The 14,456-nt window shown below is 34.3% G+C and overlaps 1 protein-coding gene across 1 annotated transcript in view; it reads left to right on the top strand.

Moving 5' to 3' along the window:
• ADAD1 (adenosine deaminase domain containing 1) overlaps positions 1-13,687 on the top strand; it is a 42,203-nt gene extending 28,516 nt beyond the window's left edge. Inside the window, exon 10 of the mRNA XM_081813120.1 lies at positions 11,558-13,687. Within this exon, the coding sequence (XP_081669246.1) occupies positions 11,558-11,671 (114 nt within the window). The 3' untranslated portion in view covers positions 11,672-13,687. The remainder of the gene's footprint in view (positions 1-11,557) is intronic.
• The last annotated feature ends 769 nt before the right edge of the window (positions 13,688-14,456 follow it).

Raw genomic sequence — 14,456 nt, 5'->3', positions numbered from 1 at the left:
CCACTCCAGCAACCCTCAGTTTGTTTCCTGCCATTAAGAATTCCTCATATCAGTGAGATCATATGATACATGTCTTTCTCTGTTTGACTTATTTCACTCAACATAATACCCTCCAGTTCCATCCACGTCATTGCAAATGGCAAGATCTCATTCCTTTTGATGGCTGCATAATATTCCATTGTATATATACACCACATCTTCTTTATCCATTCATCTGTCGATGGACATCTTGGCTCTTTCCACAGTTTGGCTATTGTGGACATTGCTGCTATAAACATCGGGGTGCACATACCCTTTCGGATCCCTACTTTTGTATCTTTGGGGTAAATACCCAGTAGTGCAATTGCTGGATCATATGGTAGCTCTATTTTCAATAAAAAGTTTAATTTTTAACCAAAAAAGATGGGAGATGTAAAAAACAGGAAGGTGAAACATATACTCAGGAAAAAGTAATAGTCAATAGAAACTGGTTCTAAGTGGGTCCAAATGTTAAATATAGCTAAGACTTCAAAGCAGCTATTATAAATATGTTCAGAGAATTAAAGGAAAATATAACAGTGTATCAACACAGACCTGTACCTCTGAAACAAATAATACATTATATGTTAAAAAAAAAAAAAAAGAAAATAGTAGGAAGGGAAAAATGAAGGGGGGCAAATCGGAAGGGGAGACGAACTATGAGAGACTGTGGACTCTGAGAAACAAACTGAGGGTTCTAGAGCAGAGGGGGGTGGGGGGATGGGTTAGCCTGGTGATGGGTATTAAAGAGGGCATGTACTGAATGGAGCACTGGGTGTTATACGCAAACAATGAATCATGGAACACTACATCCAAAACTAATGATGTAATGTATGGTGATTAACATCACATAAAAAAATATCGGGGTGTGGAGAAAAAGGAACCCTCATACACAGTTGGCGGGAATACACGTGTGCAGCCACTGCAGAAAGCAGTATGGAAGTTCCTCAAAAAATTAAAAATAGAATTGCCAGATGACCTAGTAATCCCACTACTGGACATTTACCTGAAGAAAACAAAAACACTAATTCAGAAAGATTTATGCACCTGTTTATTGCAGCATTATTTACAGTAGTGAAGATATGGAAGCAATTCAAGTGTCCATTAATTGCTGAATGGATAAAGAAGATTGAAATATGGAATATTAGTCATAAAAGAGAATGAAATCTTGCCATCTGCAACAACTTGGATAGGCCTACAGGGTATAATGCTAAATGAAATAAATCAGAGAAAGACAAATGCCATATGATTTCACTCCTTTGTGGAATTCAAGAAACAAAGCAAATGAACAAAGAGAAAAAACTGACAAAAAAACAGACTTTTACACACAGAGAACAAATTGGTGGTTGCCAGAGGGGAGGTAGGTGGGGGAGGGAGGTTGAAATAGATAAAGGAAATTAAGAGCACACTTACTGTGAGGAGCACTGAATAATGTATAGAAATGTTGAATCATTATATTGTACACCTGAAACTAATTGAACACTATGTTAATTATACTCCAGTAATAAACAAAATGAAAAAAAAATAGCCATCTCAATAGAGAAACAAACTACAAAAAAATAATAATTCTAGAATTGAAACAATAATAAGTGAAACATTCTTTAGATGGGCACAACAGCACATTTGAGATGGCAGATAAAAATCAATGAACTTCGAAGATCAATAGAAATTATTTTTTAAAGACAAGGAATGAAAACAGATTGAAGAAAAATAAGCAGAGCCTCAAAGATTTGTGGAACAATATTAAGCACACCAACAGATGTGTATTAGGAATCTCAGATGGAAAGGAGAGAGAAAAACAGGAAAAAAAATATGAAGAAGTAATACTGAAAAAGTCCCCCAACTGGATGAAAAACATTAACAGATTCAAAAAACTCCAAATTCCCAAGAAAAAAAATTTTGAAAAGATCCATACCTGCTAGATCCATCCATTAGCCAGAGAAAGACAAATACCGTATGATTTCACTCATGTGGAATTTAAGAAACTTAAATATGGAGTACAAACTGGTGGTTGCCAGAGGAGAGGTGGGTGGGGGAATGGGTGAAATAGGTGAAGGGCATTAAGAGCACATTTGCTGTGATGAGCACTGAGTAATGTATTGATTATTGAATCATTGCATACCAAAACTAATATAACACTATATTAATCATAATGGAATTTAAAAATATATATTATTTAAAAAGATCCATACCTACATATGTCCTATTGAAACTGCTTAAGACCAAGACAAAGAGAAAATCTTGAAAACAGTGAAGGAAAGAAATGTTATTAATCATAGAGCAGTACATCTAAAGGTTGATTTCTCTTTAGCAAGAATGGAGGCCAACCTAAAATAGCCAGAACAGTCTTGAATAAGAATATAGTTGGACAATTCACACTTCTGATTTCAAAGTTTACCACAGAACCAGAGTAATCAAGACATGGTAAAACTGGCATAAGGATAAACATTTAGCTCAATAGGATATAATTGATAGTAAAGAAATCCTAACATTTATGGACAATTGATTTTTAACAAGAGTACCAAGATACTTAAGTGGAAAAAAAAAAGTTTTTTCAACAAGTAGTCTTGGGACAACTTGATATCCACATGGAAAAGAATAAGCTAGGACCTTTACCTCATGCCATGTACAAAAATTAACTCAAAATGGGGGCACCTGGGTGGCTCAGTCGTTAAGCGTCTGCCTTCGGCTCAGGTCATGATCCCAGGGTCCTGGGATCGAGCCCCGCATCGGGCTCCCTGCTCCACGGGAAGCCTGCTTCTCCCTCTCCCACTCCCCGTGCTTGTGTTCCCTCTCTCGCTGTGTCTCTCTCTGTCAAATAAATAAAATTAAAAAAAAAAGAATTAACTCAAAATGGATGATAGACCTATATAAGAATTAAAACTAAAAAACTCTCAGGAGAAAACATAGAAGAAAATATGTGTATTCTTAAGTTAGAGAAAGGTTTCTTAGATCTGATACCAAAAATACGATCCATAAGAGAAACAATTAGTATTTTAGACTTTATTACAATAACAACTTTTGCATTTCAAAAATTAAGAAAATGAAAAGGCAAGTTACATACAAGGAGGAAATATTTGTAAATCACACATCTGATAAGGGTCTTGTATCCAGAACATATAAAAACTGTTGCAACTCAGTAATAGAAAGATACATGACCCAGTTTTTAAAGTGACCAAAGAATTTGAATAGATATTTTTATAAAGAAAATAAACAAATGGCCAAGAAGAATATGAAAAGATGTCTGACATCGTTAATCATTAGGGAAATACAAATAAAAAACCATAGTGATTTACTACTTTACACATACTAGGATATATCAATAGTAAAAAAAGATATTAAGTGTTGTCAATGATGTAAAGAAATCCGAACCATCACACATTGCTGGTAGGAATGTAAAATGATGCAGCTTCTTTGGGAAACAATTTAATAGTTCCTCAACAAGTTAAATATAGAGAGGTGCCTGGCTGGCTCAGTTGGAAGAACATGTGATTCTTGATCTTGGGGTTGTGAGTTTGAGCCCCACATTGGGGGTGTAGAGATTACTAAAAAATAAACTTTAAAAAAAAGTTAAATATGGAGTTCGCATGTAACCCAGGAATTCCACTCTTAGATATATGCATTAAGAAAATTGGAAACATATATTCACACCAGAATTGTACACAAATGTTTGTAGCAGCCATATTCATAATATACAAAAGGTGGAAACAACCCAAATGTTCACCAGCTGATGAATGGATAAACAAAATGTGGCATATCTCTTTAGTCATCCATAAAAGAGAATGAAGTAATGATACATTCTACAACATGGATCAACCTTGAAAACATTATGTTAAGTGAAAGAAGCCAGACACAAAAGGCAACAGGTAATATGATTTCATTTATATGAAATGTCCAGAATAGGCAAATTCATAGAGACAGTAGATTAGTGGTTTCCAGGGGCTGGGGGAAGGAGAGAATGAGGATTGACTGCTATGGATCTAGGAATCATTTTTGGAGTGATGAAAAATTTCTGGAATTACTGGTAATGGTTGTGCAACTTTGTGAAAATACTAGAAGCCATTTATTGTACACTTTAAAAGGAGGAATTTTATGATATAAGAATTATATCTTAACAAATCTGTTAGAAAAGAATGCAGTGAAATGATGTGCTTATGGATGGGAAGAACAAATATTGTTAAAATGTCTATATTATCCAAAGTGATCTACACATTTAATGCAATCCCTATCAAAATACCACCAGTTCACAGAGTTGTTTGGTTTGTGTGGAACCACAAAAGACCCCAGATAGCCAAAGCAATCTTGAAAAGGAAGTAGCTGGAGGCATCACAATTCCAGACTTCAAGCTATATTACAAAGCTGTAGTCATCAAGACAGTATGGCACTGGCACAAAAACAGATACATAGATCAATGGAACAGAATAGAAAACAGAAATAAATGGTCAACTAATCTTCAACAAAACAGGAAAGAATATCCAAAGGAAAAAAGTCTCTTGAACAAATGGTGTTGGGAATACTGGAGCACTTTTTACACCATACACAAAAATAAATTCAAAATGGATGAAAGACTTAAATTTGAGACAGGAAGCCATCAAAGTCCTAGAGGAGAACACGGGCAGCAACCTCTTTGACGTTGACCATTCCAACTTCCTGCTAGACATATGTCCAGAGGCAAGGGAAACAAAAGCAAAAATGAACTATTGGGACTTCATCGAGATAAAAAGCTGCACAGTGAAGGAAACAATCAATTAAAAGGCAGCTTACAGAATGGGAGAAGATATTTGCAAATGACATATCAGATAAAGGGTTAGTATCCAAAATACATGAAGAACTTACCAAACTCGGCACCCGCCCCCCAAAAAATCCAGTCAAGAAGACAGGAATAGACACTTTTCCAGAGAAGATATACATGAAAAGATGTTCAGCATCTCTCATCATCAGGGAAATCAAAACCACAATGCGATACCACCTCAGACCTGTCAGAATGGCTAAAAGTAACAACACAGGAAATAGCAGATATTGGTGAGGCTGTGGAGAAAGGGGAACCGTCTTTACACTGTTGGTGGGAATGTAAGCTGGTGTAGCCACTCGGAAAACAGTACAGAGGTTCCTCAAAAAGTTGAAAATAGAGCTACCCTATGACCCAGCAATTGCACTACCAGATATTTACCCGAAGGATCAAAAATACTGATTCAAAGGGGCACATGCACCCTGACATTTATAGCAGCATTATCAACAATAGCCAAATTATGGAAAGAGCCCAAATGCCCATTGACTGATAAATGAATAAAGAATATGGTGTGTGTAGATATATTTATATATATAATATATATTATATATAATGGAATATTACTCAGCCATCAAAAAGAATGAAAATTTTGCCATTTACAACAACGGGAATGGAGCTAGATTGTATTCTGCTAAGCAAAATAAGAGAAAGAAATGTAATTTCACTCATGTGGAATTTAAGAAACAGAACAGATGAACGTAAGGGAAGGGAAAAAAGAGGGAAGCAAACCATAAAAGACTCTTAACTGCAGAGAACAAACTGAGGATTGCCGGATGGGCAATGCCGGTGGGTGGGGAGGATGGGATAAATGGGTGATGGGTATTAAGGAGGACACTGTGTTGAGCACTGGGTGTTATAAGTAAGTGATGAATCAATAAATTCTCCTGAAACCGATATTACATGATATATTAACTAAAATTTAAATAAAAATTTGAGAAAAGAAAATATGTTTAAAGTGCTGAAAGAAAAACCCGGCAACCAGGAATTTTATAGCAAGGTAATTCTTAAAAGCAAAATAAAAAAATCCGCAGGCAGAAAAAAATGAAGAAAATTTGTTGTTAGCAGAACTTCTCTGAAAGTAATTCCAAAGGAACCTTGAAGCCTGGAAGAAATTACACCAGCTGACATATAAATCTACAGGAAGGAATAAAGAATACTGAAAATGGTAATCATGGGGGTAAATATATAAGGGTGTGTGTATGTGTGTGTATTTCCTCTTATTTTCTTTAAAAAATGGAAATTCTTTAAAACAATCTTAACAGTATATTATTGATTTTGTAACAAAGGTAGATGCAATATAAACAGCAATAGTGTAACAAGGACAGAGAAGGAAATCAGTCAGTATTGGAACAAAGGTACTGTATTTTACCAGATTAAGTCAGTATGAATCTGAAGTAGAATGTAAGATATAGAGGCATGTTGTAATTCCTAAAGTAATCATGAAGAAAATAACTGGAAAACTGCATGCAAAATATCAACACACAAATTAAAATGGTGTATTAAAATTCATTTTTAAAAAGCCTAGAAGGCAATAAAGAGGAAGCAGAGATATAAAAGACATGGGGCTTGGAAAACAGTGAAATGGCAGACGTGAATCCACTATATCAGTAATCACATTAGATTCTATTAGACTAAATGCTCCAGAGAAAAGGCAGAGCTCATCAGATAGGGTAAAAAAAAAAAAAAAAAAAAAAAAAAGGCAAGATCCAGCTGTAAATGCTGTCTGCTGGAAACATGAAATTAAAAAACACAAATTGAAAGTAAAATGATGAAAAAACATATGCAAACAGTATCAATAAAGAGAGCTGAAGTGTTTGTATTAACATCAAACATACGTTAAAATGAGAAATATTACAAGACAAAGAGCAACATTTTATAGTGATAAAAAGGCTAATACATTGAAACATATAACAGATAGTTATATAATAGTCTCATGTGTTAGTAACAGAACCCCAAAATACACAAGCCAAAACTGACAGAATTGAAAGGTGAAATGGATAATTCTACAACTACAGTAGGAGGTTTTAATAGTCTTGTTTCAGCAGTTGATAATACAGCTAGACAGAAAATAAGTGAGAATATAGAAGACTTAAATATCAGTGCCAACCAAACTGGCCTATATAAAACACTACATAAGAGAATATACATTATTTTCAAGTACATATGAAGCATTCTCCATTACTGGCAATAAAACAAGTCTTAATAAGTTTAAAAGGATTAAAATCAGACAAAGCATGTTCTTAACCACTATGGAATTAAATTAGAAATCAACAGTGGGGGCGCCTGGGTGGCTCAGTTGGTTAAAGCTACTGCCTTCGGCTCAGGTCATGATCCTGGAGTCCCAGGATCGAGTCCCGCATCGGGCTCCCTGCTCAGTGGGGAGTCTCCTTCTCCCTCTGACCCTCCCCCACTCATGTGCTCTCTCTCTGTCTCTCATTCTCTCTCTCTCAAATAAATAATTTTTTTAAAAAAAAATCAACAGTGGAATGAGATCTGCGAAGTTAGCCATTTGAGAATTAAACAACTTAACTTCTGAATAACCTGTGAGCCAAGAAATTATAAGCAAATTAAAAAATATCTTCGACAGAATGAAAATACAACATATTGAAATTGGTGGAGTGGTTAGAAATTTACAGCTTTAATCACTTACATTAGGAAGAGAAATGTAAAATCAGTTATTTGAGCTTCCACCTTGAGATGTTAGAAGAAGAGCAAATTAAAACAAAAGGAGAGAGTAATATAAAGTATAGAAATCAGTGAACTAGAAAAGAGAAAAATCAATGAAATCAAAAGTTGATTCGTTGAAAAAAAATCATTGATAATCCTTTAGGCTAACATAAAATAGTAAGAGATAACATACAAGTGATCAAAATTTGGAATGAAAGAAGGGTCATCACTGCAGACCCCAAAGAGCTAAAATAATTGGAATATTATAAACAACTTTTTTTTAAAGATTTTATTTATTTGACAGAGAGAGACAGGGAACACAAGCAGGGGTAGCGGGAGAGGGAGAAGCAGGCTTCCTGCAGAGCAGGGAGCCCAACGCGGGGCTCCATCCCAGGACCCTGGGATCATGACCTGAGCCGAAGGCAGATGCTAACTGACTGAGCCACCCAGGCACCCAATATGAACAAGCTTTTGTCAAAAAATTAGACAAGTTAAATGAACACATTCCTAGAAAGATCTAAATTATAAAACATGACATTCAGAAAGCGTCAACTCTCCACCTGGTTCTCCGTCTGAGGGGTGGCTGTTAATTCTTCAGTCTTGAATTCAAAGTGCCCAATGATGGCATTGCTCTGCACTATAGCCTTTTGCCCCAATTTAAGTTTAGAAATTACTAGTTTCAGTAATAGCTGAATCACTGGTTTTCTCAGTAGCTGTTCAAAATGTTAATAAAAGTTTTGTTGCATGGTAGCATAAAAAGAAAGAATATCCAAATTGAACTAAAGTAATTGAATTATTAATTAAAAGTCTTTTCCTAAAGGAGAGACAAACCAAGAAACAGACTCTTAATTATAGAGAACAAACTGGTGGTTACCAGAGGGGGTGGAGGGTATGGGTTAAATAGATGATGAGGAATAAGGATTGCCCTTGTTTTGATGAGCACCAAGTGATGTATGGAATTGTTGAATTGCTATATTGTATATCTGAAACTAATAGAACACTGTATGTTAAGTGGAATTAAAATCAAAACTAAAAAAAAAATTCTTTTCCTAAAGGAAAGCAGAGTGCAGATATAGCTTTACTGGTGAATTCTAGCAAACATATATGCAAAAAAATACAAATCCTACAAAAAAACTCTTCCATAAAATGGAAGTTTTTAAGAAGTTTACTGCCAACTTTTATGAGGTCACTATAACCCTGATACCAAAACAGGATTAAAACATCACAAAAAATGAAGACTACGAACCGTTATCTCTCAGGAGTATACATGCAAAATTCTTAAGATACTGGCAAAATAAATCCAGCAACCCATGAAAAGGATTATACACCATGACAAAGGAGGTTTGTTTCAGGAATGCAAGGTTGATTTAACATCAGAAAAATTATTGAATGTATTACCATTATATGACTAGATTCAAGTTCAAAACCCACATAATTACCTCAAAAGATGTACAAAATGTATTTTACAAAATCCAACAGCTATTCGTGATTAAAAATAATAAGAAAGAGAAGTAAATTTCCTCAAATGAAAAACCTACCATTGACATCATGCTTAATGGTGAAAGAATACTCTTGCCCCTGCCCCCCACAAGATTAGGGAAGAAAACAAGAATGTCTGCTCTCATCATTTCTATTCAACATTGTTCTGTAGGTCCTAGCAAGTTCAAGTCAAGAAAAAGAAAAGGCATCGACACTGGAAAGAACAGAAAAACTGTTCTTGTTTCTAAATAATGTAATCTTGTATGTAGAATATCCTGTGGATTCTACCAAAAACAAACAACTATATCATATGTGAATTTAGTACACGTTATAAGGACAATATGGAAAAATAAATTGTGTGTGTGTGTGTATATATATGGAATGAACACTCCAGAATTAAAATTGGGAAAACTGTTTTCTCCAGAATAGCATAAAAAATGCTTAGCAATGAATCTAACAAAATAAGTACAAGATCTATACACTGAAAATGATGAAACGTTGCTGAGAGTAATTGAAGACCTAAATAAATGGAGAGATGTACCATTTCATGGGTTGGAAAATTAAATATTGTTAGGCTGTCACTTTCCAAATTAATCTGTGGATTCAAAGCAAACTCATTAGAATCCCAGCAAGCTTTTGTGTGGCAATTGACGAGCTGATTCTGATCAAAATTGACAAGTAAATCCAAAGGATATAAAAGAACCAGAACAATTTTTTAAAAGGTAGATTTACCCTACATAGTTTCAAAATTTATCATAAAGTCACAGTAGTCAAGACAATGTATTGATGTAATGATAGACCTATAAATCGATGGAACAGAAGTCAGAAGTAAACCCACACACTTATGGTCAATTCATTTTGTATAAAGGTGCCAAGGTAACTTAATGGGAGAAAGAATAGTCTTTTTAATAAAGGGTGCTGGAACTGTTGGATATCTGTGGACAAAAAAAAATTAGACTCATATGAGTCATACAAAAAATAACTTAAAATAGATCATATATCTAAGAGAGCTAAAACTATAAAACTTAGAAGAAAATGTCAAAGTATTTATATTCTTAGGTTAGGAAACAGTTTCTTAGATGTGATGCCAGAAGCACAATCTGTAAAAGAAAAAAATTGATCATTTGGACTCCATAATTTAAAACTTGCTTTTCAAAAGTCATCATTAAGAAAATGAAAATCCAAGTCATAGACTGGAAGAAAAAACTGACTAATCATACATCTGATAAAGGTCTTGGAGCTGTAATAATATATAATGAACTCTTACAACTCAGTATTGAGAGGGCAAACAACCGTTTTTAAAAGTAGCAAAGAATACATTCAAATGGCTAATACACATATAAAAGATGCTCAGCCTCATCAGGCATTAGGTGTTGACCATATGCACAAACACTAAAATCCAAAACACTATACTAGATGTTGCAGAGAAACTGGAGACTTGTACTGCCGATGAGAATGTAAAATAGTACAGTCTCTTTGGAAAACAGTTTGGCAGTCCCTTGCAAAGGTAATCATATAGTTACCATGTGACCCAGCACTTTCACTGGTATCTGTCCAGGAGGAACAAAAACTTATATCCACACAAGACTTGTACATAAATGTTTACAGCAGCATTATTCTTAATAGCCCCAAACTGGAAACGTTCAGTTGTTCATCGGTTGGTGAATCCTTAAACAATGTCATAAATCCATATGATGGAATACTAATCAGCAATAAAATAGATCAAACTACAAATACATGAAACAACATGAATGAATCTGAAAGCATTATGCTAACCAAAAGAAGCCTGACACAAAAGAGTTCATATGGTGTTCCTCGAGTTTTATGAAATTTCTAGAAAAAGTAAAACTCTAAAGACAAAGTAGATAGATTCGTGGTTGGCTGGAGCTGGGAATACAGATTGGACTGCAGATGGACACAGTGGAGCTTTTTTGCAGGTGATGGAATTGTTTTACAATTTGTGGGATGGTTGCATACCTTTATAAATTTACTAAAAATCATTAAACTGTATACTTGCAGTGAGTGCATTTATGGTATGTAATTATACTTCAGTAAAGCTTCATTTTTTTTAAAGATTTTATTTATTTGAGAGAGAGAATGAGAGACAGCACGAGAGGGAAGAGGGTCAGAGGGAGAAGCAGACCCCCAGCTGAGCAGGGAGCCCGATGTGGGACTCGATCCCGGGACTTCCGGATCATGACCTGAGCCAAAGGCAGTCGCTTAACCATTCAGTAAAGCTTTTTAAGAAGTTCATCTGTATGTTCATTTATAAAAAAATGAAATAAACCAAAATGATGGTTATCTGTTGTTTGGGGATTATAGGCAGATTTTATTTTCTTTATATTTTCTCTACTTTTCAAGTTTTCTGTAATGAGTATGATTATTTTAATGAAAAATGTAAAAACAAAAAAACAAAAAAATTGTCTTTAAGGAGTGTTGGCAAGAAAAATGTTTAGGTTCAAAAATAATGAGAAAAATAGGAATTCAAAACTATTTTCATTAAATTTTAAAATGTCAAACTAAAGAAGCATGATTAGGGTTACTTACTTTTCATAAGCCAAATTCTGCCTATATCTTGTAATTCAATTTTTTTTCTTTCTATAGTGTATGTCTGGATCCTATCAAGAGGCTAAAACTTTGCTGAAATCCTACTTCCAGCAACATGGCTATGGCTCCTGGATTGTGAAATCTCCCTGTATAGAGCAATTTAGTATGTGATTTAGGCAATCCATTGTCATATTAAAAATCTTTTATTTTATGGTGTCTTTGACTAGTAAATATATTTTAAGAATTTTGGTGGTTTGCAGCTTTCAAAACCAAAGTCTTGCAACAGCAGTGTCCAGAGATTGCTGACAGTAATAATTTACATTAAAACATTGGGGGGCACCTGGGTGGCTCAGTTGGTTAAGCGACTGCCTTCAGCTCAGGTCATGATCCTGGAGTCCCGGGATCGAGTCCCACATCAGGCTCCCTGCTCAGCAGGGAGTCTGCTTCTCCCTCTGACCCTCCTCCCTCTCATGCTCTCTGTCTCTCTCTCATTGTCTCTCTCGCAAATAAATAAAATCTTAAAAAAAAAAAAAAATTAAAAAAAAAAAGATGTACTTAAAAAAAAAAACAAAAAAAAAACATTGGGGAATTTTTTGTGGCCTTTTGGAAAAATTATTACCTGAGTCATTATGCAGCCATTTTGCCTTTATTTTTACAGGCATTATAAAGCCACTGTTGTAGTTTAAAAGAAAATTTCTTTTAAGTTTTTACTTTGAAGCTATCTATTTAGCAAATATACTCAACATTGTTTCTGGGTATCTCATTCAGGTTGTTTCTCTTTAAATTAAAAATTAGAATCCAGGAATACAAATAATAGTTTTTGCTCATTTGTTGATTAATTCAACAAACATTTGAGTGCCTAATATTTGCCAGTAACCATGCTTGTGTGATAGTGAAAAACAACAACTAGAACACCATTTCTCATGTCCAAGAAGTTTATGAATGCAAACTGCACATATACATGCAGAAAAATGTTAACCATGATCTTCTGATTAAAGGTCATCATAAATGCTTTAAATAAGATTGACCATTTTCAAGTGTTGTGTAAGATCCATCCAAATGTGATTTAATATTTATAATTTAGATAAGTAGGGATTTCTGATAATCAACAAAAATTATTTAGCTTTACACTTATATTTGTTTATACAGTGATTAGATCAAAAGAGAAAGTTTAATTATACTTGAATTAGGCTATATGTCTTCAGTGAAATGTTGAGTTTGTTCCATACTTCAGCCTCTTCAAACCTATTCCTTAGTTTCAATCACAGATTAATTAAACATTATTGGTCTCAAACTTTGTTCTTCTTAGCTTGCGTCTTTATAATCTCTGATGAGGTCAATATAAGTTTTTTGTTTTGTCTATTCTAAAAGTATCTTTGGAAGATTGAAATTGATACTGGTGGTTGTCATTCTTTGTTCAGAGATAGAAGCTTGATAGAAAGGACTCTAGACTGCCCTACATCAAAAACAGCAATGCTTATTGCCTCTTTTATGTTTTATGGTTGTAGAAGATATTTTGCTTGAAGAAAAGCAAACTTCAAAATTCAGACTTCTAAACTTCAACTTATAAAATTGTTCAAAAGCCATTAAATTAGTTACATCTAAATTTAAGTCCTCTTTTAGTCTCAGGTTCTGTTATCTGAGATAAACATTAAAGGATAGATAAAAATTGAGAAGGCTGAAATGAGAGAGGGGATGTATTCCAGCTGGAAATAATAAAGCAAAGATTAGATGGGAAATGTTACAGTGTTTGAGATTAGAATATAGAACACTGGATGGGAAAGTTGAGGGTTGAGTCTAGCAGATGTTCTCATTTGGGTCATCAGAAGGGAACCCTTGAAGGATTTTGTGTAGGAAAGTGACATACATTAAGACACCGTTCCACAGCATTTTTTTTGTTTACTTATTATGGAAATTTCCAAACATACAAAAATAGAATAGTAAATGAATCCTCATGTACCCATCACTCAGCTTCAATAATTATTAAAACATAGCAATCTTTATTTCGTATATATCTCCCCATGCTGGATTATGTTAGAACAAATGCCAGACAAGTTATTTTTTTTAGTTTTATTTTTTAAGTAATTTTATTTAAATTCCAGTTAGTTAACATACAATGTAATACTAGCTTCAGGTGTACACTATAGTGATTCACCACTTCCCTGTATCACCTGGTGCTCATCACAACAAGTGCACTCCTTAATCCCCATCTCCTGTTTCACCCATTCCCCCACCCACTTCCCTCTGGTAACCATCAGTTCTCTTTAGTCTGTTTCTCAGTTTCTCTCATCTGAAAATACTTTGAGACACATCCGTGAAACATGAGAACTCTTTAATACACAGACACACACACATGTGTATAGCCACAATCCAGTTAGCACACCTTAAAAATTAATAGTAATTCTCCCAATATCTATTAAGTGTTGTATAGATTGTTGGAATCAAGATCAAAATCAACATCCATATGTTGGAATTTTTGTGTTAAATATCTGTTAATCTATAGATTTTCTCTCACTTTTTTTCCTTTTAATTAGTTCCTGGAAAAAGCTAGGTTCTTAGTGGAGTCTTCCACAATCTCATTTTTGCTGCTTACATTTCCATAATGTCATTTGGTGTGTTTCTCTGTGATCTGTATTTCCAGAAATCAATAGTTAACTTTAGAGGCTTTCAAATAGAGGTTCAATTTTTTTAGCAAAAATACGTCATAGGTAGTTTTGTGTATATTCATCACAAGACACAATGTGTGGGTTCTCTCTTTTTGTAATATTAGCAGTCATTGATCATTGCCCAATTCTGTTATTTCATTGGGGATTGCAGGTGATAAATTCTTTCATTAGATGGAATGCTTCTGTTAAATGTTTGCTTATAGATGATTTGATGACCTGGGATGTAGTTGGTACAAAGGCTAGATTATTTCTCTGTATTTATGTTTTTGAAATAGTTGGTTCCCTATCAT

The sequence above is a fragment of the Leptonychotes weddellii genome, chromosome 2, assembly GCF_054177405.1.
Source record: "Leptonychotes weddellii isolate Sample4059 chromosome 2, ASM5417740v2, whole genome shotgun sequence".
In the NCBI taxonomy this organism is placed as follows: domain Eukaryota; kingdom Metazoa; phylum Chordata; class Mammalia; order Carnivora; family Phocidae; genus Leptonychotes; species Leptonychotes weddellii.
The sequence above is the reverse complement of the archived record's forward strand: the minus strand, read 5'-3'. Positions and strand labels throughout refer to the sequence as shown.